Below are 27,374 nucleotides of genomic sequence, written 5' to 3' on the forward strand. Positions count from 1 at the left end.
ATAACACATTATTGTAGGCTTTTTCTCAAGTTATCATTGGAACACAGTTTAAATCAGACAATAACATTTTACAGCATAATAACACAAATGCAAACAGTATGGAAGTATAGAAAATTGCCATAAAAATCTAATTGTCCAAGCTTTTCTTCAAGAATATTTTAGAAATTTTAGAAAAATGTACTTTCTTCCAAAGTACCTAAAGCTCTTTCACGCAAGTACTCAAAATGTGATATGTGGATTCACATGACATGTGGATTCCTAATCAAGCAGATTCTAAATTAAAATTCTTGAACAAACAACAGATAACAGCTGGGTACATGTACTTTATTCATATTTCATATATGTTTGTTTACAATTATACAAAAATACAGAATACAGTAGAGTTTTCACCCAGAATACCAACCAGGCATTAATAACATTTGCTTTTTGGCACCCAGACTTATTTCCTGCCTAGAGCCATTTGACTCACTCACTGAAGATAGATGGACTGAATGACTCGCACACTCAAAAGCACTGTTCAGGATGCATCAGAACACATTACGACTCACATAGGAACAGTATTAAAAGGGCAGTCATTCTCTTGACTAATGCAAGAAATTGCTTACTTTCTGGCTTCCCCGCATTAGACATACTGCTGCTTATGGCTCTTGCATAGACAGGAAAATGGGAGACCATGTTTTTTTTTTCTATTTTTTTGTTCACAGCTTAGACCTGTTGCAGCTCATTATATTCAAAGACCATGTATAAAAGCAACTTTTGACATAGTATACCTTGTTTGCTCATTTGTGGCTAGAGAAGCCCGTATCTCTGTCAGAATATTGGAAACTGCGTGTAATAGTCTTCATGTGGAGAAGCACAACCTAAAGGTAACTGTAGAGAAAGTCTCAGGTCTTAACTGCCATAGATATTATACTTCAATACGGTTCAAAAATGCATCCTTGAAAGGAAGCAACTGACTGAAAACTTTGAAATTGCAATACTTTGTCATACCACACGTTTAGATATTTCCTCTAAAAGTACTGTTGGTGTAGACTACACGGACACCAAAGTGTTATACTTTTTCCTAACACAGACTCGGCTCGCCATAAAGAACATGTCACAGGAAATTTGTCATGATCAAAAGCGTTCCTCAAAAATGCATTTTTGAACATTTTCTTGCAGTTCAACACTAAAAACAATACCACACGAAAAAATTCCAGCTATTGATGCTGAAAGGTAAAGTTGATCTGAACTATATGAACACCAATGTGGTATACATAAAAAAACAAAAACAAAAAAAGCAAAACAAAACATATATTTAATTTTGCACAATATACTCTTTACTCCTATATGAAAAAAATTCCCAACATATAGTCCCAAATACACAGGAAACAAGCAGTTACCAGATTAAAAGTTTCCTATAGGATATAAAGGAGAAAATGTAACGTGGACAGAAAAGTTAAAACCACTGCAGTTTGTTCAGCCATTTTAGTTTTCACATTCTGAAACACTGCTTTACTAGATCCAAATCTTTACTGGGCACAAGTCAAACGAACTTAACTCTCAGTTAAAAATAAAAGAAGAAGAGAGACTGGAACTCCTGTCTGTTATTTTTGTCTGCCCTGTAATGATCTCGCCACTCTGCTAAAACACGGAAACATGGAAGGGCTTTTACATTTCCACACGAGTCACTCACACCAACCAAACAAGGCACAAAAACATGAATGGACATGGTACAATGTAAGACCACATATGTAAGAGAAACACTCAAACTAGATATAGATACTGATGTTTGTGTCCTGCCAGTTATGTCATTGTCAGGTATGTGTCTGATGGGAAAGGTCACAGTCAGTGTGTCCTAATCACACTGCTACCTCTTTATTGATTGTCATTAAAAATATTCATAATTACTTGACTACAACCCATCATAATTTATTGGATTCCCTACTTTGTCTTTGGGCAAGGCTGTGAAGATTAGTTTCCTTTTTAAATAGTTTAACCCTGCTGCCCGTTTCCTCAATACTGTGCTAAGTTGGCGCAACTTTAAGGCAAAAAATTCAATATGTGGAGAACTTTGTGGATTATAAAGGTAAGGGGCATTTTTGTCAATTTTTAAAAACTCATATCATCTGTTGACCTTTATTAGCATTTTAATTTTGATAAATGCACTTACTATTTCATCAGATTTTCTACGAGTGCTTTTCCTGTGCAACACTAATTCTGGCAGTATTGAAAGGCAAAGTAAGCAAGAACAGACGAAACCTTATGAGTGAACAGTCTACACTTGATGAGCCTGATTTACGATTACATTTGGTTTTTGAACAAACAGTTTAAAAGAAAGATAGTTTATCATAAAAATCTAAATGCTAAGGTCTTTGTTGAATATTTCTGTTTCTGTCTCAAACAATTTAGTGTTTTTTCCTTTGAGGAATGGCCATCAAGAAATCTCTTATGTAACAGTTTTTGCCTTGCAAACATAGATGTGTGTAAAGTAAAAAATAAAGGCATTGTCGAACTAAAACATTTGCTAAGGGAAGCTGGTTGCTGTCTTATATGTGCCTGTCTTCTATGTTCTGAAAAACTCACCTTTAAATAAAATAAAATAAAATAAAAAAGATATGAATCCACAGACGTCATCCCTGATACTTGTTAGCAGAATGTCATTGCAGATTTTAACAGTCTAGATCTAAGTTAGTCAAAGCAGCATATTCTGTATACATGTGTTCTCACACATTCTAAATCACCCGAATTACATATACGCACAACAACAACAACACCAATAAGAAAATGACACTTGTTTAGGAGGAATATGTTTTGGGGTTTGCGATGTGTTAGTATACAGAACCTTTTTTTCTTCTTCTTTTTTTTTTTTTTTAAATGTGTGGCCCTTTAGTAATGGTGCTGTTAAATGACTTAACTTCAGACATTATAGTTGCATGAACAGCAGCCACTGAGTGCTGCCACCAATAAATAAATACATCATATATCCCCATGGGTACATACTGTACTTAAAGCAGATAATGTGACTACATCTTGGAACAACAAAGATTAACATTATTAATCTTAAGGAAACCTTGGAGGCAGAGGAAACTGTGGAGCTGCTGAAGGTGTGGTTAACATGAGGGTCACTGGAGGTAGTAATTCAGGCTTAAGTTCATACAAGACATAACCAGCATAACACTGGTCACCTTGTGGTATGTTCCTTGAAAATGAAGCGGCAGGCCCAAAAACACAGCCAGACTGAATGACACGCTGGTAAAAAGACATAGCTTTCCCCCAAAGATCTGTCGATCCAGCAGATTCTGATGAATGATTAGTCGGAGTCATAGAGTCCCAGGATGAGTGTGGAACAGGAGTTTATAACAGCAAATATCTCACTTTTTTTTCTCAAAAGCATGCAGTCTTAGAAGAAAGGCAAGCTTATCCGCATGATATAAGTGTGTGATTAAACCAGAACAGTCTCGGTGATGTAATATGCCATCGTGAATCTGGAGAGCAGTCATGAACAGGCCTTTCGCCTCTACGGTCTCACAATGGAATTCAGCTTCGTGTTTTCTTTTCACCCTTAGACACCAACAGAAGAAAAGGGTAGAACCCTGTGAGAAAGGAGAGTGAGATGAGGTTTTAGAGCTTTTTGAAATGTATTTGCTCTTATTTACAGCAATGTCAAAAATCTTACCAAATACACCGAAGAACACCAAATGCAGAAGCCTTACACTATTTCAATGACGTTCAGCATGTTCCTGCAGTTGAACAGACAGACATTATCTTTCAGTGAAAGAAAAAGAAGAAGCAGAAGAACAAACAAGAAAAGACATCAAGAACAACAGAGATGGCTTTCACATGACAGGAGTCAAGGTTGGTACAGTAGGACAACGTGAGCAATGCAGTCAAGACGCTTGAAAAGTGTAGGAAAACTACTTTTGTCATTTTTTTTTACTAGTCCTGGCAGTAAATATATATCTTCAAACCTTTTTCTATGATGTGAATATATACCCCTCCTAGCTACTTTATCAGGCAAAATTAACTAATGGAAATTAATCAATCACATGGAAGCAAATTAATGCATTTAAGCATTTAGACACAGTCACGGTGACCTGCTGAAATTTAAACCAAGCATAAGAATAAAAGGTGATTTAAATGAGTTTGAAAGTGGAATGTTTGTTGGTGCCATGCTGGCTGGGATTTTCCCCACACAACCACAACTTCTAGGGTTTACAGAAAATGGTCCAAAAATAAGAGAAAAGAAAATATGCAGTGAGTGGCAGTCCTCTTGGTTAAAATGTTTTGTTGAAGTCAGAGGAGATTGGTCTGATTGCATTCAGTTGCTTGGTAGGTTACAACAAGGAAGCATCATATTTGAAGAAGATGGCTACAGCAGTAGAGGCCCGCAAAGATCGTATCTTCTGTCAGATAAGAACAACAAACTGTTGCAATTCACACTGGCAGAAACCGGAAAGCGCAAGGAAAATTGTTTCCTTGTCTGATGGTTTGGCAATAAGACAATCAGATGGTAGAGTCAGAAGTTGGGTTCATCACCATAAAAGTGTGCATCCATCCGACTTTGTATGAGCATTTCAGAGTGTCGGTGCAATGGTGCGGAGCAGCGAGCGGTCCCCAAACCCCAGGTCACGGACCCGTACCGGAGTCGTTTGAACCGGGTCGCAAGAGTTGAGGCTTGGGTGTGAAATTTATGGTTTTTGGGGGTCTTATTAATTTTTATTGATTTTTTAAAAATCATTTTTATCGTTAACTCGGTTTCCCTGGGTCTTTTCCTGTGTATTATGAATAAATCTTTATTTTGGTACCAGTACTGGTTTTATTTTGTTGTATTTATCCCTGATACCTTAAAGGCCGCCAAAATATTGACATAAACCGGTTCGTCGCGCAAAAAAGGTTGGGGACTGCTGGTGTGGAGCATATTTCCTTGTCACACTTTGAGCCCCTTAGTATCAACTAAGCATTGTTCAAACACAACGGCCTAAATGAGTGTTGTTGGCGACCATGTTCAACCCTTTATAACCACAGTGTGCCCATCTTGTGATGCTTGCTTCCAACAGGATAATGCGCCATGTCACAAAGCTCAGATTGTCTCAAGCTGGTTGCATGAACATGAAACTGAGTTCAGTGCACTCAAATGGCCTCAATATCCACCAGATCTCAATCCAATAGAGCACCTTTGAGATGTGGAGATTTTCATCATGGGAATGCAATCAGGATATTTGCAGTAACAGTGCTGTGTCAGTCATGTCAGTGCTATCTTCAGCCAAAATCTCTGTGGAATGTTTAGTACATTGTTGTGATGGACTAGCACAGAGGTGTCTCCTAAACTTTTTAATATGGGTGGCAATATGAGGGTTATATATATGAGCGACACCCTACAGTTAGGTGAAAAATTACCTTTTTATTTATTTTTTTATTTATTTTGTGCATATACTTTTTAATTTAAAATAATGACTTATTATTTTTTGTTTCTTGCCATTGTGCAACAGTTAGGCTATTGACCTTCTTTAAAGAGTCTTGACTACACAGTGATGATATTCTATGAAATATTTCTATGAAATCAGGGGACTTACAAAAGAGTGAATATGAAGGAAATGTAAAAAGTAAAGTAGCAGCAGAATTTGATACGAGTCCAAAGCCTAGGCCTAAAAATAGTGTAATAATAAACACACAAAACATTTTCTACTACTAAATTCACAATTTTAACAAAACCCACACCTCCAATATTTCACTGCAAATTTGCTATTTTAGAGTTTTCATGCCTGAAGTAATACCTTTGATCTCTGTTTATATTTTTTGTGAATAAATAGTACATAATTAACAGACTGCTTGCTCAATCAGTTTTAAGCAACTAATCCAGCTGCAGTAAGAAGTCAGAGCATTATTTTACTGCTGCAAATTTGCATTGCCTGTAAATTAAAAACAAACAAACAAAAAAAGCTCACTTTTCTGATATTTCAGTATCTAGTGGAGGTGCAGTCCCTTCTGTTCCTGTGAGTCCTTCTTCTGCAGGATTCTGTTGAACATCGTCCTGGTTCCTCCGTGATCTGACCTGTGCCAGGTTAGAAAATTCCTCTTAATTCCAAAGTTCACCACAAGGATCAACGAGGTGTGTAGAACAATGGCACAAAGTTGAAAGGCTGCCGCCAGCTCTCATAAATTCAATGGAACAAAGCACGACTGTATCTCTCGACATTTTCATATCTCTTAGGTACTTCAGCTTAGTGTTTGAGGTCAAAGGTTGGCTCACCTTCCATACAAGCAAGAACACGATGGCTAAAAGTGGAATGAAGAGTAAGGAGAGAAGGCTTCTCTCCACCACCTCAGGCAGGAGTCTTTGTTGCTCACCTAGGATTAAAAGGACAAATTCTCTTAAAAATTACTTAAACTATGATTAAATATTAATAAATAAACTTTTTCTTCAGTGATTTCTGTTTTTTTAATAATTAAATTTTCTTTGTTTTTACCGTGAAAAGTAAAGAGCATCACCAAATAAATATTATACCGTACCTTATTTCTTAGTTCTTACTCTCTTTAACATAAAGAGCATTTTGCGGCACAAACTACTGATAATGTGCAAAGATTTTCTTGGCATCCATTCAAATAAAATACTGAAATTTAATCTCTCTGGAGGTTAATGTGGTTATCAGGAAAGCAACAGTAAACAAAAAGAAACTTATTATATCACCATGTTCTTGATCTCCCCCTTCAGTGTTTCTGTTGTGGTTAATCAAAACACTGACAACTTGTGAAGATGCAAAGCCCTGCAGGGGTTTTAACTGAGTAGGCAGGTAAACACTTAAAAGGACAAGGCGAGGCACATGATGAGGAATTTGCCCCGAAGAGCACTGCTCATCAGTGACAGCATTCTGAGGGCACTGGCTTACTTGATATCAAAAGTGGAAAAACACTGCTGCCCATTTGGTACACCAGCTGGACTGGTTTTGCAGCTCTTTTTTTTTTTCTTGCAAATATCCACAGACTTACTTGTGTTGCAGTCATTTGGACACGGTGGGCTGGTAGTGGGGGACTCTGAAGGATAAACAGAAAAACACAAAAGAGATGGATTCAGAGTTACCAGAAAACACAACAAGACAAATGAAAAAGTGACATAAAGGGATGGAAATTAAGGGAAGAGAGGAGTGTCAACATTTTATTGTCAGGTGTTAAAAAGGCACCTCAACACCACTTTTTCTACTCTCCCCTCAAACACGCACAATAGAGCTCATCCAACCACTCCGCAAAAGAAAAGCCAAGCGCTTGGGAAGATTGCTCTGTATTCAACGTGTAGACAATCAGGTTTCGGCTCTTTTCTTCCTTTTCACATGTGCTACCTTGGGACATCTTCCCTCGGTCCTGTGACTCAGCCGTGTCTCTATGGGCCATCTGACCGCTGAGAACATTTTTCAGCTCTTATCTTGCAAAGTTCTTGTGAAGAAATAATGGTTTGTGGATTAAAAGCTTCTCCAAACAGCCACAAGAGGTCTGTCCTAAATAAAGCCTTTTCACTATATTCCTAAGAGGGTGGCTGTAGTTTTACAAGCAGGAATGAACTTGTGACGGAAATGTTCAGGGTTTAAATTTATTTTTTGGGAGGGCGTTTTCAAGAGTTAAGGTTAGTTTCTGAACGCTGCCTGCTTTCCCACACCTTTAACTTATGCCTCGGGTTTGTGTGTTTTATTGTTCTCAGTCCTTAGTTTAGATTCTTTTGCAAATTTATATTCTTGTTAGTATAGTTATAACATTATTTTTTTGGGGGGATTATACATTTCTCTGAGTTTTAAAGTTTCCTTTCCAACTGTGGTTTTGACAAGGCTTAGTTTTAATTTTGTGCAAACTTCTCTGGGTAATCTGGTATTAGGTATTAGACGCGCTCGTGCTGTGTAGCCCTTTGGTTGCTAAGTATTAAACTGACTTCAAATTATATCATGATATACTGTAATATATCACATATGAAAATGTGATTAAACAATCTTTCTGCTTGTTACTGATCATCATTAAAAGTAATCCTATTCAGTTATTCTTTATTATTGTTATCTGACTTATGAGTACTAAACAGTGTTCTTTACTTTCAAGTGATTATACCTTCTTCAATTTTTCTCAACATTAATGAATGCAAATTGTTGATACAGAGAAAGTGGTAACTTCATAAAATGAAAAATGTTGTGCAAATCTTAAATTCATATCTTTAAGGGCACATGTAGAATATCAGGTGCATTACAAAGTGATCTTAACTGTGAAACTAAAATGTGAAAAATATGATTATCCTCTTCTGACATTTTTTTGTTTTTTGTTTCCTTGCTGACTCTTTTCATGCAGAATGAAAAAAGATGAATTCAAATTCAGATTGCGAAATCCAGACTACCTTAAAAACATCAGCTTCGTCCAAGAAAAGCTGGACTGACTGATAGATATTTTGCCAGTCTTGTCATTTATTGTAGTGTGCTTTGGCTTAAAGCATCACACTCCAGATGGAGTGAACACGAGTGTGCAACATGCAGCTTGTTGTGGAGGCGTTACAACTGAACTTTTGCAGAAACACCTGAGATATATTAGTTCAAATAGTTCGACCCAGTGCTTTTTTTTTATCCTTTGTTTTATTTTAATCAATAAGAATCTGTAAGAGGAAATGCTGACTTAGCATTTGACCACTGGCTCAAAAAAAGATCTACCCTTTTTTTGTAACATGAATTAAAGGCAAACACAAATGAGCAAACATTTATATATCACAAATGGCCTTATAGTAAATTTTCTGCAAAACCCAGTGCACAGTAGCTACAAACATGCTGCAATCAATACAAACTTTGCACACGAATTCAGCAATAAAGCAACAAATCTCACACCTCAATTAACCATTTAGTTTTTCTTCATTTATTAAACTAATGAAATTACACAAACATGTCTAACAACATAAAAGTGTTATATAGAGTACTCACCTTCTGAATACTCGTCTATTAATGGTGGGTATGGTGAGGTGGGACAGGGAGGAACATCACAGTCGTGTGCATCTTCTTTATTCTGTGCAGCTCTGAGTAAATCTTCGATGAAGTCAAAGTATTGGTTGGTGTCAAACCTCTCTTCCCTATAGTGGCACTCAAAATCAAGCATGATGTCATTCTGGAAATACAGAGACACAATTTTCATTAAATACATTTATTTCATTTCTTTTTTCCTTCCAAAAAAATCTCTAATTTTTCTACACACATGCAATCTTGCGCTTTTCTACATATTATCACATGAAAGTGCATGACTGTGCAAATGCTTCATGTATTTCAGACATTCAGTGTTCTGCAGCCTTTCATGTCTCGCTTGCAAAGCTGGTGTGAGAATAACTTGTGAATTAACAGAGTAAGCATCATGACTCCTACTTTCTGAACCTAAACCAGTAGCGACCATGTATTTGAAACAGACTATATGCTGCGTAATACCTGTGAGAATGGGTAACTCTTTCAAAATGTTGAAAACCCATTTCTACCCATATTAAATGAAAATCATGTGACTAAATGCATACCTGAAGCTTGCATGCTTTCGTTCTTTCTTTTTTTTTTGCAGTCCAAAAAAACTTCATCCAAAATCATTCAATTTAAATAATTAGGCCACTATATATTTTGATTATGTGTTTTTCATATACATTATCCAATTATATATAATGCACATTTCAACACTGTTTGTCATGGATGCTGGATCTGTAATAAAAGTGGTAAAAGATAACCAGTAAACAATGAACTTACCAGATCCTGCATATGGACCCTTTGTTCTTGGAGAATCTGAATGAATATGCTAATGTTCTCTTTATTGGATGAAACGTTTCCAAACTTTTCTGATAACCTTACTAAGCTTTCCTCCAAATAGAAGATATTTAATTTCATCCAACACATCCCAGCCTGGAAAAAAAGGAACACATATGTAACATGAGATGTATGAACTGTGTGATACATACATGGTATAAGATAGCAGCATAGCTGATGTGTTTACTGATAGTTTGACATGGGGATGTAGCTCAAAAAAGGTAATCATTGTCAGTGAGTTCATCGTCTTATGGCTCAGTCATACTAGAGTAAATGGCAGCCTTGGAACTAGGGAAAAGTGGCAGTTGCGGTGACCAGCTGGTCACCCAGAGGTTGAGCATGCGTCACGTTCAATCTCTGAGTAACCACTTTCAAAGGCAAGGTAATTACATAGGTAAGAAGCAACCAGTGTCAAAACATTTGTGGTCCAACTGACTCGAATCATTCTCAGACAGACTGTTGAAGGTTTGCCAATAATTGCTGCCTAATTTATAAACACAGATTGTTAACGCACTGCAATTAGTCTGAGTCTATGTGTGGCGTTGAGTGCAGTCTGTGGCAATAGGGGACTTGACTTTGCACTTTTGTTCACCTATAAAAGTTAATTGCTGTATTATCACAACAGATTCTATGTTATTAACAATTTGAACCAATCCAATTGCAAATTGGTAGCAGACTGGTTTCATCTTATTGCTGATTTATTACCATCCTGACACACCCAAATCAATCCAAATATGCCAAATGACTCAGAGTGGCCATAAACCTGGTTCACCTCTTTGAAGTAACAACGTCAAATGCAAGGACAATTAAAGTATTTTTTTTGTGCTTATCAATTTGCTAGATTTGTCATAAATTTGGTTACTGCCTGTTCATTGAAAGATGTCACAATATCTTACCTCTTCTTTAGGAATGTACTCTAGAGGAATTAGGTAATCTTTAGGAATATTTTGTCTCTGTAAAAAAAAGAAAGTACATTAACATTAAACTGCAGGCAACATCATAAAAACATGAATTTTCATTCAGTTTGAAAATTTGTGAATTTACTATTATTGAAACCATGAACACAAAGACTTGGTGAAACAACTACACAGCTTTCTTTTTTGTTCCTGTTCCTGTTCCTGTTCAGGTGCTAACTTTCTTTTTTCTCCTCTGTTGACGAGTAGTTATTTAAAATATATATTCTAGAAAGATAAACAGGTAGTTTTTACATTACATGGTTAAGTGATGGCAGTGATCAAATATGGTTCTCTGGAGAAATACAGTGTTTGCAGCTGTTTGACCAAAGACTTTCAAGATCTGCCACTGGTTTGAATACAGTTCTAATGCCTTTGCATTGTGCTTTGTGTGTTCATTTGACTATATTTTAATAGCTATAATAGCTTTAGATTGTTCAGTGGTAGCCTGCCATGTATAACATACCAGAATAGACATTTAGTTTAGAATTTCTCAAATACAATTTAATTGGAGTGTTTCTCTTACCAAAGTGGAGAGTTTAGCGATGTCATTGGTCACTGGGTTGACGTTAAGTCTATCTGAATGCACCCCAAGCGTAATGAACAGCAGGAAATGGACACAGACGTGTATCCAACTCTGCAGGTCAGAAGGGACAAACATGTTTTGGCAATTAGTTACATCTTCAACATAAAAAGCCATTTATGATCAGAATCTCATGTGAGACATTAGATTAGAGTTTCACTGTACCTAAAAAGCAAAAGCAAAAAAAGTCACACTAAATCAGATTAAGAACAAAAAGAGTGGGTTTTGCAGCTGTTCCTGCAACTTTCCAAGATTTAGAGTTGTTGGTGTTTCCATGCTTAACAACTCGGCCTCCCAAGCCTTTGGCCATTACTTGCACAAAGATGTGTTTTCTCTTATAGAAGTCACCAAGAAATACAATTGGCAATGAAATATGACAATTTTACAGCCATATAATAAATGTGTATTGCCAATGCTGTGTTGAGTACTATTCTTACTGGCTAGTCTTTATGGTGGAGACACATCAAAGCATTTTACAAGGACGTATAATGTCACACCTGCAATGTTGGATAAATTACTGTCTTTGTTCTGGAAAACCAATTCAAGTTATGTCTTAAATCTATGCAAAGGTCTTAAAGAATGCAATAAAGAGTCTGATAAGATGACTAACAGAATTCTTACTCAGAGGACTGCTTTCAATTTTCACTTGCCTTCTGTTTTAACTGGCAGTTGCTTTAGTTGTAAGAGTATTTTAGTTCCTGGCTCTTCTTTAACTTCTAGCGAAGTGAAAAAAGAAATAGATTCTCTGCCATGCTGGAACAGAGTTGGGTAATGACACAGTACTAGATGTTATTTTTATTTTTCAATGACAAGGGATTTTTGTTGTCATTGTCTTACATGTTTTAATGTTTTTATGGTCTTGTCAGGTCGGGGTAGATCATATGGGTAGCCAGAAAAGAGAGAAAGAGCTACTTTAAAAGTCTTGAAGTTTTACACACACAACCCAAAAAACCCCATCAAGTATCAGCATACTTATATCAGGTCCGACTGTGATTAATTATTTTAAATTTGTGTACTTAAATAGAAGATATCAGATGCCAAACGTTAACCTTTTAAAATTTACATCCTTTGGATAATATCCCTTTTTGTAATATTGCTACTTGCCAAGTGTTAAAGTGATTGGAAACAGAGTGCTGCCATTTAAATGAGATATTTGTTCTTAAAAACATATGTCTCGCAGTAAGAACAATAATGTAAACATAGCTTCTTAAAGTTACTCTCAGGCTCATGAAGAGACAGCTTGCAGTCTTTTGGCTGACCTGCTTCTTATGCAATGGATCCCTAATTCTCCTCTCAGTAAAGATGGGGCCAAAAAGAAGGAGAGCCCAAAAACACATTAGTAACCTTCAATGTGAACTTGCTGTTTGGTGGATAAAATTTTAAGTGTTTCACAAAGGGAACTATGCCACATCTAATCTGGCAACCTTTATAACAAGATTTTGTTCTATTGTTAATGATGATCATACTATTTTGCAACAACTAACTGCGGCACAGACCTGGACCATCTACATTTCCCTGCCAGCCTGGGGGTGAGATCAGTAATTTTCAAATCTTCAAACCCACCAGTGTTCCTCCTGTTGCTATATGTAAGTCACAATAAGCCACAACAGGAAGCCAGTGGAACAATGATCCATCTACATCAGGAAATGCTAAAGGAAAAGACGGAATGTAATTCAATTCCTTGTAGCTTGTATCATCCAACTATTGTCTTTAAATGGAAGTCGGGGTTGAAAAACAAGCAAGTTTGTTGGACACTTAAATTCATGAGTTATGCCTCAATCTTTAACCTCTAACCATATTTGTATAACAAATGAGGGATAATAAAAACAGAGTTCCCTATCTACAACTAAAGTACAATGTTGGGATTTTTCAGCAAAGCAAAACCTGATGTTTATCACACAACATCTCAAACCACTCCAATACTCTTGTTTTTTGTCTTTAACATACTGTCTGTACAGAATGTGTGCACAGTGATGCTCATGAACGAGAAACAAGTGTATCTGTTGTCTCCTTTAGGTTAATGTCCAGTGTCCAGGCTGCCCGTAATTTCTTTAGTATGGATTACATGCAGAAACTTGCTACAGTACCTGAGTGTATGGAGTTACAGGCTTATAGTGAATTCAGCAGGCTAGAATCCTTAAAATTCCTCTTCAAGCCACAATATCCATCTGTTTACATTTCTTACATAGCTTAAGCTTACATAGCTTAATGGACATGCTCACTATATAGAAACATTTTTTTTAAAAGATGATTCAGTGTGTCAAGTGTGCAGTTGTTGCTCATGCTGTAATAAAAAAAAAAAACCTAAAACTTTACATAGACTAGAAAGCATCCCATCAAATTTAAGTCAGTGAAAAGATTATTAAGAAAAATTTGCTAATTATGTTTGGTCATTAAGGACATTCAGAAGACATGTTATCATTTCACTATCAAGCTAGTAAACAGCTAACTGTTGTGCACATGTGGACCTCCTGTGACTGGTTTGCTATTATCAACATTATAATTTCTGAATGTTTGCAAATGTAAATATACTAACAAATAAAACTAAATAATAATAAATAAATAAATACAACAACAAAAAAAAGAAAACAAACAAACAAAACATCAGCAAACACATCAGGTGGGGATGTAGTCACCATTCCAGGATCCTTATGAGACAGATTCATAACCCATGAAATAAATTAGCTAAGCACAACCAATCAACGAATGTTAGACTGGGTGTAACATGTTAAAGAACTCGATTAACCTCTTGGTGCTGGTAAGTTAAGTGTCTTTCTGAAACAAATCTTCATAAGATTTATGGTTAGATTGGGCTGATGAGGGGACTAGGACAACTGCTTCAATTATGATGGTGGTAGAGACCTGACATTTCTGTATAATTAATGCAGATCCTATCACTATCCAAGAGGTTTTTAGTTTTACATCATATTATTCTATGAAAAGGTTTACTTAAAATGGAAATTGAATACTTGAAATAGAATATGATGATAGCCTTTTGAGAGTGACCAGAAAATACAGAATTTAAGTATTAAAACAAAACATAATTTAACGTTTTCTTTTATTGCCTGAGTCAATAAAATCAGATTATGTAATTGGTTAAAAGGAAAAAAGAAAAAAAAGAAGAAAAAAATCAAATGGTAGGACTCCTAGATCTGGATTACTACCAAAGTATAATTAATTGTTTCTTTGCTCCAAGGCTGAGCTGTCTTCCTGGATTAGGAAAACCATTCATGTGTTACTTCTGTGCTGACAGAAGAAAAAAAGAACCCAAATTGTAGTTTACAATTCCCATTCATATTTATAGTACAACTCTCTATCATTTTGATTTTTATTCAGCAGAGGTTTAAGAGCAGACCTACCATTAAACATTTCAAACAAAAAATAACAACGGACGCAAACCTGCTTAAATTTCTGCTGTTGGATCAAAACAGCTGTTGACTTACTTTTGTGTGTTGGCAACACAGGAAGGAGGTACAGACTTACGCAAGGACACAATGTTAAAAAAAAAACACTGTTGAAGAAATGCTGTGCAACAAGAACAACACTGAGATTTAGCTTCACTTTTCAACAATTTTCACTGTTAAAACCTTGTTTTGTAAAACAATTTATTTCACCAAGTAGCAACTGTGTGGGACAACATTGCAACAACTATTGCTACTATGTGGCTACTTTGAAGAAAATAATATAAAGATACTGGGAATTTGTAAAGCTGTGTGTAGAAATCAGTTGGTGCACGATACTGCTGCAATAAGTTCTATTTTACTTGAAGACGGTACGGTCATGGAAATCTAAGTCCTCTAAATGTACAATTTGCAAAGAGAGTGACTGTAATTTATGCACTCTGACCAAAAGTTATTTTTACAGTGCACGATAGTGGAACCATTCCTAAGACTATCAGTGTAATCTGACATCCATGTAAAATGTAATAGTATCATATTGTCACGTAGTCCATAGCATATACACCATATTTTTACACAACTGTATCTTATCGTGAGCGGTCTAATTTCAACAATAAAAATATATGGGAACTATCTTGTTAAAATAATACACACCGAAAAAACAAACAGATCTTGTTTCTAAAAGTTCCAGAAAGGCTCCGGAATTCCCAACACACATATCAATAAACAACAAGGCTTCAGTACCGACAGCACTTTGACTTACTTGAACTCGGTCATCTGAACATTTCCCTGATGCTTTCTGATTGACTTTCAGACAGAAGACACAGCTGCACTAACAGGAGATGAAAGTATCTCCCATGCACAAAATTGCATTTTTCTGTCGGACACTTTACAACCACTTTTTGTTTTAACAGTATCAGAAGTAGTAGTAGTAATAGTAGTATTATCAGAACCAAAATCATTGAATATTAATTCACAAGCCTCCAAAATAAAGCCCTGTTCTCCATCATCAGGTGCATCACAGTTCTTGAGGCCTGCTGAAAGCCTGTTTTCTGTTTTCATTATAATGATGCAGATAATGATTATCCCGTCTGATTTTCCATCACCACTTTGAACCCGATGCCTAATTAGCTGAACAGGCTCTCCAGACTGCTGGGCTCGTGGCCCTGTTATCCACGTAATCTCATAAAAGCAGAGCACAGTACCTTGCATGACATTAGTCTACCATGGCAACATGCAGCCTGTTGTGTCAGATAGATGGACATTTCTCATAATCTTTTGCCTACATCACTGTTTTGAATTTTGCCATCAGTCATTAGTTCCCATGTTTTGAAATGAGGATTAAAACAGACCAGATGATGAAAGATGGGGAGGGAAAACACCAGGCTGCTGTTTCTGTCTAGATGTTCTTGAGTTAATTCAGGTTCAAGTTATCCGAGGGTTTCCAATGAATACCCTGGAATTTTTTTAAAACCTTTAAATGTGTTTTGTGTTTTTTTTCTTTTCTTTTTGTCAAAGAATATGTTAATTACTACCAGCTCGTTCTCTTCCTGATTCAACTCATCAGGAAGTAGTGTAGTCAAATTTTTATTCTGGAGCTCTGTTTTTTTTTTTTTGTACCTCAAAAAACAGATAAGACTTTAGAGACTGATTGAGAAATTCTAACTGCTGTACAAATGGAAATAATAATTTTATAAATTTACCTTAAGGTATAAACCGTAAAAACCATTTCCTCAACTATGTCTGACACATTTACAAGCGACATTTGTCTTGAGATGATAACTGTCAGACATCTGGGTTTCGGGGAATATTTTGCTTCCTGTTCAACTTGACAGCCCAAAGTACTCTACAATTTTGTCTCAGTACCCATTCAGATAAACTCTTTTCCTATAATTACATATCAGCTACACTGTTGAAATGAGAAGCAGAACGATTTAAAGATTAAATTTAAAAAGAAAAAGAGAAAAAGAAAAATATATCAAAGATTATAGCAAGTGCACAATCCGCTAAAAAAAGTATAGCTATTTTGTCACAAAATTAAACTGTATCCTATACACGAAGAGACATAACTTGAGTAAACAGTGAATTTCATTGAGGTTGATTTAATGTGGATCTATAACAAACCTAATTTGTTATATGGGGCTATTAACCCAGTTGGCTTGAACCGACTGGTGTAGCCCTACAAATAAACAGCTAACAGCTAACAGTTAAATACTTTGAATGGCTTAGAAGATAAAAATTACTTGATCTGTTAACTAGGTCTGATGGCTTACTTTTTAATTAAAAACGTACAATAACGTCACACAGAAAGGTGGTCTCCAGAGGCCAATTTATTACCAGCAGCTGAGATCAATTAAACTACTATGGCCACAAGTAGTGATAGCTAATGACAGATTTTCAGAGAAATCGCTCATTTAATAAATGATGAAAACAATTCGTTTTGTTGTGTGTGTGCCATTAAGCATATGTTGTTGAGAAAAACAGGAAACAAACAAACCTATTCAAATGTCTAATGAGATCAGACCTTGCCAACATTTAGGTAGAAATTAGACAACCCCTGCTGCGTAAAACAATAGGTTTCAGAGATGAGAGAGCACCAAATGTTTCAGTCCTTTTAACCAAATAGCATCAACGTATGATTGATCTGGAGCAGATTAAAGGCTTTAATGATGAAAACACAAATAATGATCTTGCTAGGAAATTAAAGGGTAATACAGAGAAGAAGCCAATCTGCAGGTGTCTTTTGGAGACAGTGAAGTGTCTGCTGTTAATGTCATCTTTAGGGCAAAAGTCAATCCAGACTTATTGCTGTATGACACGACAGAGCAGTGGTCAAATCAGACTACTGTCGCTAAGACTTGTCCAAACATATGAGCATGTGCATGAAGAATTAAGGCTCCCATTATGGTAACTTACTGAGCACACAATTTATTTATTGTTTATTTATTTTACAGTCAAAGCTATAATTTTAAATGTCAAAACAAGCTTGTTATTTGACCAAATAGGACATCCCTTGAATGCTACATCCTTAATAGAGGAGATGTTGAACTAAACAATGCATACTTTTAATTGCAATTATAGTGCACCGTTTGTGTACAGCAGGAAATTGCATCTTGCTACTGTGAAAAAAAATTCAAAAAGGGAGGAAAAGGATAAAATGGTGCTGTGTACTCTACAATGTTTTTGTTGGAAAGGAAAAGAGTGGGAAAAAATGTGTTTTATGATACTCTTACAATCCCTTTATATAGCCGCTTATCAACAAATAAGGGGTTAGACAGATCTGGTTAATATGCACTTACTGAAGAAGGGGAATTTTTCCTGGCCAACAAGGAATCTTGAGTTGTGCAACTGTGCATTTTTTCAGATCATCTTACAGATGTAGGTGATATATTTTACACCTTCTCACCAAAAGCTTGACTAAATTTGTACAACATTTTCCTCATAACAAAAACAATCATAATATTTTGAACTTGTGATTCATTCTCGAATATGTGAATTGGTGGTCCATAGTTGTCAGTTTTATGGTAACCGGTTTATAGTAGATCAGTTTATCAGATTCATATACTTTCAGATACTTTCAGACAAGTAGATCAACAGCTTCGTTGAAGGGCACCCTGTACTTGATGCTGTTAAAAAGCAGTCTAACAGGAACAAGGAAGTATAATTTGATTACAGTGTGAAGCAGAGAATTCAACCCTGACTGAGATAGAGGTACAGACATATTTTCCAGTGACTAAAAGATAACAAATGCTCTCTCCTCAGACATCAAAAATCATTTTCTGTTGCATACTGAACTGCACAGACAGAAATGTTCAGCTGACAGTATGAATTACAGACAGTATACAATTCTTCAATTAAAAGAAATAGATTTTTAACAAAAGATTTAGGTTTCCAATTGTAGTTTACTCTTACTTTATTGTTTGGGAAAGTGGGAAAGTATGTTGCCTCCTTTTGTTTTTTAAAAAAAATTCCAGTGTAGTTTAGCTTTTGGTTTTGTTGCTAACCACTGAACACAACGTGCCAAAAAATGATCTCCTTGTGGCTGGGCGTCTGCATTGGGCTGCTCATGCATCTTTCAGTGTTAACGCACTGGCAATCTAGTGGCAAATACCACAAATGCAAATGAGCTGGAGGCAAGGGTCTGTGTTGTACGAACATAGAATTTCCCGATAGTAGAGAAATTGCAGAAATAAATTTCGGCAAAAACTTGAAAAATTATAAACTTTCTTGGAGATTGCACAACTGTATCTCATTTTGCTAAACAAGAGGTGAAACCAGATATTTTTATTTACATGCTTAATGACCAGAAATGCAACTTTAAAGTTAAGATTAAAGTTAAAAATTGGACTTCAAAACAGAATATTTGCCATATCGATATCTTGTTGCTACTGTTTTCCTTGGGGGCTGCTGAACCTGGTCCAGACTGAATGTATTGGTAAATCGCAACCCGTTGAGGGTGTATTAAGTTTGGTTAAATTCATTTTATATAACCAAAATCACTACAACAGTTGCCTCAAGGCGCCTTATATTGTAAGGAAAAGATCCTACAATAATACAGAGAAAGAACAAACAATCAGATTGCCCTCTATGAGCAAGCACTTGGTGACAGTGAGAAGGAAAAACTCCCTTTTAACAGGAAAAACAGGCAGAATTAGGCTAAGGGAGGAGAATCCATCTCCCATGGGATGAGGAGAGAAGGATAAGGATAGGATAGGAAGGATAGGACAAATTAATTCATTAAAGATTTAAGCTACCACTTAATGGATATCAGCATTTTTATACTTTATTTATGTTAGATTACATTCAACAGAGTTGAAGTTGCAGATCTTTAGGGCAGGATCAGTAACAGTTGGTTTTTGACTTCAAAAGATTTCTTTATTCTCCAACTTACAGTATTTTATGGGAGAAGTATAAATGTTAGGTGTCACTGTATATTTTCAAGGTTGTTAATTTTAGTCCTTAGAATAAAGAAACTGAGCTTTGGTAAGTGGGAATTTTACAAATAGTTTGGGGTTTAAAAGGGTTCTGGATGTAATATTAAATTCATAAAACTAGTCACATTAAAGCTGACAGCAATTGAAAGTGACATTCCCTGAACCACAATTTAAGTTCACCACAGAACATGTCAGCCTTAAAGTAAAATGGATATGACAAAACCCACACACATTTCATTCATGTTTCTTAAACAGCCCAGATGACTAACACTGACTTTAAATTCTATGACAGTTGTCCTAACTGATCATGTGGAAACTTCAACTTGCAAGCTAATGGATTGGAAACACGAGGGAGGAAAAAAGCAGCATCATCTTAATACCCCCTAGCAACTGTTCTGAATCAGATGTATACCACAGATGCTCAGTGATGGGATAATTTGCGCTCGTAAAAATATCTGAAGGGCCTGTATTGATAAGGGACACTGAATTATAAGAGTTCAAGGCAAGATGCCATTCTCAAATGAAGAAAGAAGGTCCTTAAAAGAGAATGGACACACATGTGCAACCACAGTATGAATAGTGTGTTAATTATATGAGATATTTCTTCAGAGAAAAGATGAACTAATCCACAAAACAGATGATGTGTTTTCACTTATTCTGCGAAAGCTTTTTCCAAAAAAACAACAACAAAAAACAAACAAAACAGAAAAAAACAACCCAGAAACCATATTAACTAAAAATCCTGCTTTGACGCAGCAACAACTAAATCCACACACAAACTCTAGTTTAAAGGCAACAGATTATAAGCTTCACAATTGTGAGGTGTTGTGACCTGACAGCAGGAGTTCACTACTTTCAAAAGAAATTGCACAAGAGTTAAATCCAAAGCTCATGGAGGTACTTAAAATGATGTTATAGATACTCTTTGAGAAACCTTAATCCCTAAATGTAAACCTTTAAAGCGCCAGCTCAACCAGATTTTGACTTTGCCTGACTGTAGACTGTAACAAGCAGATTAAAGAAGGTGAAGAAAGGAGAGGTTCCTTTATTAAGAAGCACTGTGGGTCCATAGCTGATTCACACTGTGCACATATGTCTCTTGGCTAAAGAAGAAACCACTCTGAAACACTTTGCCCTGTGGGAACAGGCATACATTTCAACAGAATTACAGAGTCTGTGGTGGTGAGAGCAGAAGCTTCCATCATTTATTAATATTTCAAAAGAAATCGATTGCTGTTTTAAAACTTTGTGGAATACTTTCAAATTTCAATTGCAATTTCTCTGCTCCAAACACTCCAAAACCAAATCTTTGACATATTTAATGACATAAAGCACAGCAAAAACCATAAAATCCACTTTGGGAAGCTGCAACTGTTTACCTTTTGTCTTGCTCTTTATAAATTAGTCATGCAGTCATTAAAATAAGAAAATGAGATGCAGAAATGTCTCTCCAAGCAGTTGTTTAAACTCAACTTCTCGTTGAGAAATAAAGTTCTAAGACTAATAAATCCTGCAAGGCCACACACAGTGCATCAAGTCTACACTTACCAGTCCAGTACATTATACTAAACAGCAAATAAGGGATCATTTGAGACAGATTTTTGGACTTTTAAAGAGGGAAAATGAAAAAGGGCTGCTACTAATTGCTGCTACTAATTGCTTCTGACAAATAGATCCCTATGGTTTCTGCTCAAAATATTTTGCCAATCTACAGAACAGACCCATCTGCTTGGCTCTGGTCATGTACCCTCTTCCTTGTGACGGTAATTTCCCCAATAATGTTTGCATTCACATGACATCAAGTCACGGCGCCTTTTGTATAGAGACCAAACCCAGGTTTGATAAATCGTTGAACTGATCCAACCAGTCATTTCAGGCTTGCACATCAGTTAGAAAAAGCCTGCAGGAATTCCTAACTGACAGACCTCAGCATGAAGTGGTTAATGGATCAGAGTTCTATAAACATTGATTTTAAACTCTCAGGAATTGCTTCAATCATGTTTTCTTTCTCCTTGCTGGCTGTATGAGCACCTTGTGAAAGGTCTTCTACACTCTTGCATAAAGACAAACATACTTAAGGTCATCTGACACATAAAAGATGACTGGAAGAGAGGAGCTCAGCGGTTCTGTATCCCAAACCTCACTGAAGTCAAGAATGATTTTCAAGCAGGTATAGACACAGGCACCTTTCTAGCAAAATATTGCACTCAAAGACATGTGCCCTTCATGGGAGCGTTAGGTTAGACAGGGGATAAAAACAAGGCCTTTGGTGAATCTGGGACAGGACACTGAATGTCTTGTTCCTGCAGAAATAAGACATCAAACGCTCAGACACGAGGCCTGGGCTCTGTGACAGAAGAAAATCCTGTAAATCAATCCAGGTTTGCAGCGTTGCTTTTATGGTGTTGCTTTACAAATCTTTTTCAACAAGGGCAAAGTCACCATTTAAGACCATAATTACACAGAGCTGTAGAGCAAAATATAGCACTTTGCAAACAAAGAAAAATCACACACACTCACACGCTAATAAAACATAGGTTTGGTAGTCATCTAATAGCTGTAGGTTTAGCTCCTGTACATTCCCTTCAATATTGCTGATGTTCTGAATGGTTTTTATAGGTGGAAAAAATCATTTTGAGAGAACAAGCATTTCTTTTTTGGCTCCAGCAGTTTTTGGTTCTTGAAAAAAGGCTTAAATTCTAGGAAGTACTGAATTCCTCCTGTTTGGACCTGGATGGTGCATATGGGGTGAGCATTTTGCAACTGAACATCAGCTCTGTCTTCTTTAATTTTCACAGTTGCTGAACTGTGCAAGCTTTGTCTGCTAAAACATTGCTTTTGGCTATTTCATCTTCTTCACAAAAGACCTTCAAATTGGTCCTTCAGTTCTATGAATGTCCCCTGATTGAGGTTTCACTTCATTGGGCTATGATGAGATTAAACATGTTTGCAATATCAGTCTTTAACCACTAATACTCTGATATGAAGCAATTTCAGTTATACTCAGAGTCAATTATTCAAGCATTTCCCACAGGGCCTAAAAACAAAATAACAACCAAAGCGGATTCATTTTCATTTTCACCAATAACATGTGATCCTTAAGATAAATAAACCTCTCCAATCCCATGCAACCTCGAGTTAGGTGGCTCAATCATCACAAGTTACTGCAGAGACCAGCATGCTCATAAACTAGTTAATTCTTGCTGTCAAATAAACCACAGCACACAGAACTTTATTCTAAACTTAAAGGCATTCAGATTGTGTTACAGAAGAGCAGGTGGGAAATGATTGACGATAAATCTAATCAATGTAATGGCGCAACAGTTAAAAAATAAACCTGACAGGACGACTATCTGAAAAACTATGCAAGCATTTAGATACGTTCAGTTAAAATGCCAAACAAAAGTTCAGCAGTGATGAGTGTCATTCACAACAAAGCAAATAATATGTGGATAGATATGCAGTGATGCATGGGCTGTGATTAAAATGTGAGTCATAGGGTCGACTTGATATGCAGCACTGACAAACAGACACTCATCAGTAGCGTGAGCTGCTCATGTGTTAAACAAGACATTAGCTAACATAACTGGCAGCCTACCTGGGAATTTCAGTGATTTAATGCTTTATCTTCATAGGTGGCATAAATTCCCTTGGGCTGCTGATGTTAATGAATGTGAAAGAGCCAGTGGAAACTAGTGTTGACTTTAATATAGTCTGGTGCGGTTTCTAAAAAGCCATAAGCATCTCAAAGCACTAAATATGTCATGCAACAGCAGCAACACCTCGTTATGCATTGAATGGATTTCACACAGCCCAGCATGCGGGCTCTAATTTAATGCTTTGTGTTTCCTTTCCTGCTGCTAATATAATCTCATTGTTAACTAATTCATTCAGCTGTGATTACTGGAGAGTGTAATTCTGACACATTAACACCCACTTTGCTACAACGCCTACCTGCAGCATGCCTTCTGGAACATGACACAGTAAATCTAATTATTCAGAGGCCTGTCATTCGATTTTGTGATTTGTCTTCAAGTCAGAACCTTCAAGTTTATATTTCCTGCACATCAAAAAAAACAAAAAAAACAAAGATAGAGATAGAGAAATTTAGTTTACTTGAGGGATTCGATTGCATGCTGGTCCTCAGCAGGCCAGAGGCCACAACAATAAAGTAGAAGGAAACTGAGCCTGGATTATGTGAGCTGTGGGCCTTTGGATTTACAGCCTGTGCTGGACTTGGCTCCAAAAGCCAAACCATGTGTGCGTCTAAATTATCCTGGTGCTGAAATACTCCAGTGCCTCTTCACCTGCCTTGTGTCACTTTATTTGGATTGAAATGTTTAATCTGGGCAAACAACACAGTCAGTATACAGGAGGAGACTGTAAAACATCGCAGGGATCTTTGGAGGAGCAGGGAGCTACTGTGCAATACCTTTTGTGCAATACTTTTGTAAATAGTCAACGGTGCAATAGACTCAATACTTGAAATGTGCAATTCACTTGTATTTTTATTTTTATTCCTATTTATTCTATTTATCCCCTTCGTATATTTTATTTATATTGTCTCTGTATTTATATATATGTGTGTGTGTATAACTCTGTAACTTCTGTCGGTGCTGTGCTTTTTTGGAAATCGAATTTCCCAGAGGAACCCACCCGAGGGATTAATAAAGTTCTATCTTATCTTATCTTATCTTATCTTATCTTATCTGGAGCTGACAAGATGACTTGTCGAAATGTTAGCTGTCTGAATATTTGGCTTGAATCTTTCAATCTTTCTGCTGAATTAACAATAAAAAGCTAAATTCCTTAGTGTGTCAGGAAGGGCACAGGAGACCAGATACACAATGTCTCTCTAAACCTCACACAGCTCAAAGCCCCGCGTGGCTAGCATCAGAAAACTAGCGCTCCCTACTGGTGCCAAATGTTCTGTGGTGTGATGCAACAAGCCAGTACTCATGCTTGTTTCCCCACATTTGTGTGCCATAGCTTGTTTTTATGAATGCTCGAGTTTATTCAAAACTCTCTGACAAATGACACCTTTATTAAAGTGCATTTGAAACATATACTAATCTACTGCTACATGCCCTAACATTCGTAAAAATTATGAGAGGAATAAACAAGGAGCTCTCCATCGCCAAGGAATACCAGAAATATTTCAGTTTTTTCAACAGATTTGATACATATAAATAAAATAAATAAAATGTTTATTTTATTTTCTACTTCTGATAACAGAGGAGCACACTGCTGCAATATCAGTGCATGAAGAAAAGATGGAAGGTGTCCAACCACACAGCACAACTTACTGTATAACTTCATTAAAAAAAAAGAATAAAGGAAACTGCTCAGAATGAGATTAACTGTGGCAGACATGCCCAGCCTTAGTCTGCGAAACTTCAAAGACGTCCCTTATGCATGGACATACACGTACACACCCTGGTATATCCATATTGACATGTTTCATGTCCTTTGATTTATTTATTTTTTAATCTGATTTAGTCATTAATATGGGCTTAAACTGCCAAGCAGAGTGAGGCTGAGATTAGTCAAAAACCTGAAATGCACAGGGTTCAGTTACACAGCCTGGAGATGAGATTTAGTTTAAACCTTCCTATGTTTAGTTTAGCCAACAGGCGCAGCACGCAGATACCCAAACTAAATGCTTTCCATTTCATGCAGCAGACTTCCTAACATCAAGATATAGTCATGGTTTCTAACAATGTAAACGGGCTTCAATTTAGATGAAATGTTAAAATTTTGTATAAAGCAGTTGCTTGTGCTCAGATGAGGACCTGCCGGTATAGATTTGGAGGCTCAAATCTTTCATGGCGGGAATAAAAATGACAGATTGGTAAAATGCCAAAATTAAATAGAAATTCACTGATTTGCCAAAAGTAATGGTGATGTTAAACTGTGCATTTAGTCTTCTGCTTGTAGCCTACAGTTTTCAATCAGCCAGGTCATAGGTCAGAGATTACAGTGTCAAGGCTCACAGACGGAGCTCGAAGTGGACCTGCAGCGCACATAAAGCAGGCTGATGAATAACCTGCAGTACATGGAAAAACGGCAGATAAAAGAGCATATCAATTACCAGAAAACAAACAAAGAGCCACTGACATATGCACACATAAAGAAATACAGTGACACGCTGTCCTACACTGCACCTTAATAACCTGGGCTTAATTTACCTACTAGTGATTTGTGTCAGCCTGGCGAGGTGGATAAAATATGGCCTCAACATCAAGCCGTGTAATTCTGCAAGCATCACCATTCTCACTGAGTAAAGTAGTTTTACTCTTTAAACTACAACTCAAACGGAAACACCGTCCATTTACGAAGGTGTGCATGCAGCAATCATAAACTCTAACCTACAGGTTGAAAATTACTTAACCACCATGCGCTTCACGCATAAGTGCAATCATTTTAACAATTAGCGCTGAATAGTTACGCACGGCGCAAACCGTTCTCAGAAGTGAAGGCTGAAGTGACAGGGCGGCGTGGTTAAACTTACTAATCGGGGTGCAGTGAGGACGCTGCTCCTCCAGGGAAATAAGGAAGACGCAAATGTGCCACAGTCATCATACAGTGTGCACAGGTGGAACATTTTTAGCAAACATAACTTTAAGGAGGAAATCAGGTTTGCCATTTGGCAACCAAATCAAGCCACATCACAGCGTCAAAGGAAGGAAGGAAGCGGGACCCAGACGACTTGATCCCGCTGTCATTTATATCCTGTAATTAGTCGGAAACATGTCCCGTCGGTTTATTCAAATACAACGCAAACTTGTTAAAAATAAAAATCGTGCCCGATCTATACGGTTTTCCGGTTACTCGAGAGCAGGAGAAACAAGTCCCGCTGCGTAAGCCGCAGATTAAACTATTTATTCCGCAAAACCAACGAACAGACAAACAAAAACATCTACTTACTTTTGACTTCTTCATATGGAATGACAGGAGCAAATCCAGTGTGTCCGAAAGCCTATTTTATTTTACTTCTACGGGGAGGAAAGGGGTTGTCATCATCCTGTGTGCACATATCCAATGCCCAAGTCAGCAGTATCCAAGTGGAGGAGAAAAGGAAAAGCCCAAAAGGAGAAGATCGGCAAAAAACCGTGATATTTAACTTTTAAAATGTGCAGCCTCTAGGCTAATAATGTGTGGCATATAGCCCAGCTATCTACAACATAGATCCAGACACTGAGCGCTTGCAGCACAGGAGCGGGACAACGCGCAGAGGGAGGGAGTTAAGCCTTTATAATGATACGTAAAAAAAACAGTCCAAGAGCCGCCCTCTGACGAGTTACAGTGTGAAGAGGTGCTCTCCAAACCACTACTGCCACTTTAAACATATCTGCTATGAAAACAGTCTCGGCGCTTCTGTAAGGTGTTTTCCTAATAGTGCGTTTCTTGAGTACTAAATGGCAATTATTTTTACGCTTGAAGCCGTGCTTGGCCTGTTCAGTGTTGATAATATAATGGCAATAGTAATTATTATTGGAAAGCTTTAATACGTTTTTTTCTATGCGGTTTTATTACTTAAGCCTACCTCCTGCTCTCGACTATGTCATATGCTATGCAGACGTCGCATCGTTATATGTAGCAGACACACGTTTAATCAATCAGACTGTTAGACTGTAAAGTGAAAGCATGGGCGTTGTAACAAAAAAAAAAATCTCTTTGACATATTAATTCAGTCTTCTCCCTTCTGTGATGAGTGGAGTGACTCAGTTCAAGAA

General features: G+C 36.8%; 1 protein-coding gene across 1 annotated transcript; it reads right to left on the reverse strand.

Moving 5' to 3' along the window:
• Positions 1-314: 314 nt before the first annotated feature.
• Positions 315-26,882, reverse strand: kitlga (kit ligand a). The gene is made up of 10 exons (XM_085412966.1): positions 26,566-26,882; positions 11,250-11,360; positions 10,667-10,723; positions 9,714-9,866; positions 8,919-9,099; positions 6,970-7,014; positions 6,233-6,330; positions 5,928-6,034; positions 3,659-3,722; positions 315-3,575 (listed from the first exon to the last, which is right to left on the reverse strand). Exons 1-9 carry the CDS (start codon positions 26,578-26,580, stop codon positions 3,692-3,694), a joined length of 798 nt encoding a protein of 265 aa, XP_085269092.1. The 5' UTR covers positions 26,581-26,882; the 3' UTR covers positions 315-3,575; positions 3,659-3,691.
• Between the last annotated feature and the right edge of the window lie 492 nt (positions 26,883-27,374).

This window comes from Rhamphochromis longiceps, linkage group LG7, assembly GCF_057381845.1.
Source record: "Rhamphochromis longiceps isolate RC_006_pf linkage group LG7, R_longiceps_female_GT1.1, whole genome shotgun sequence".
Classification (NCBI taxonomy): domain Eukaryota; kingdom Metazoa; phylum Chordata; class Actinopteri; order Cichliformes; family Cichlidae; genus Rhamphochromis; species Rhamphochromis longiceps.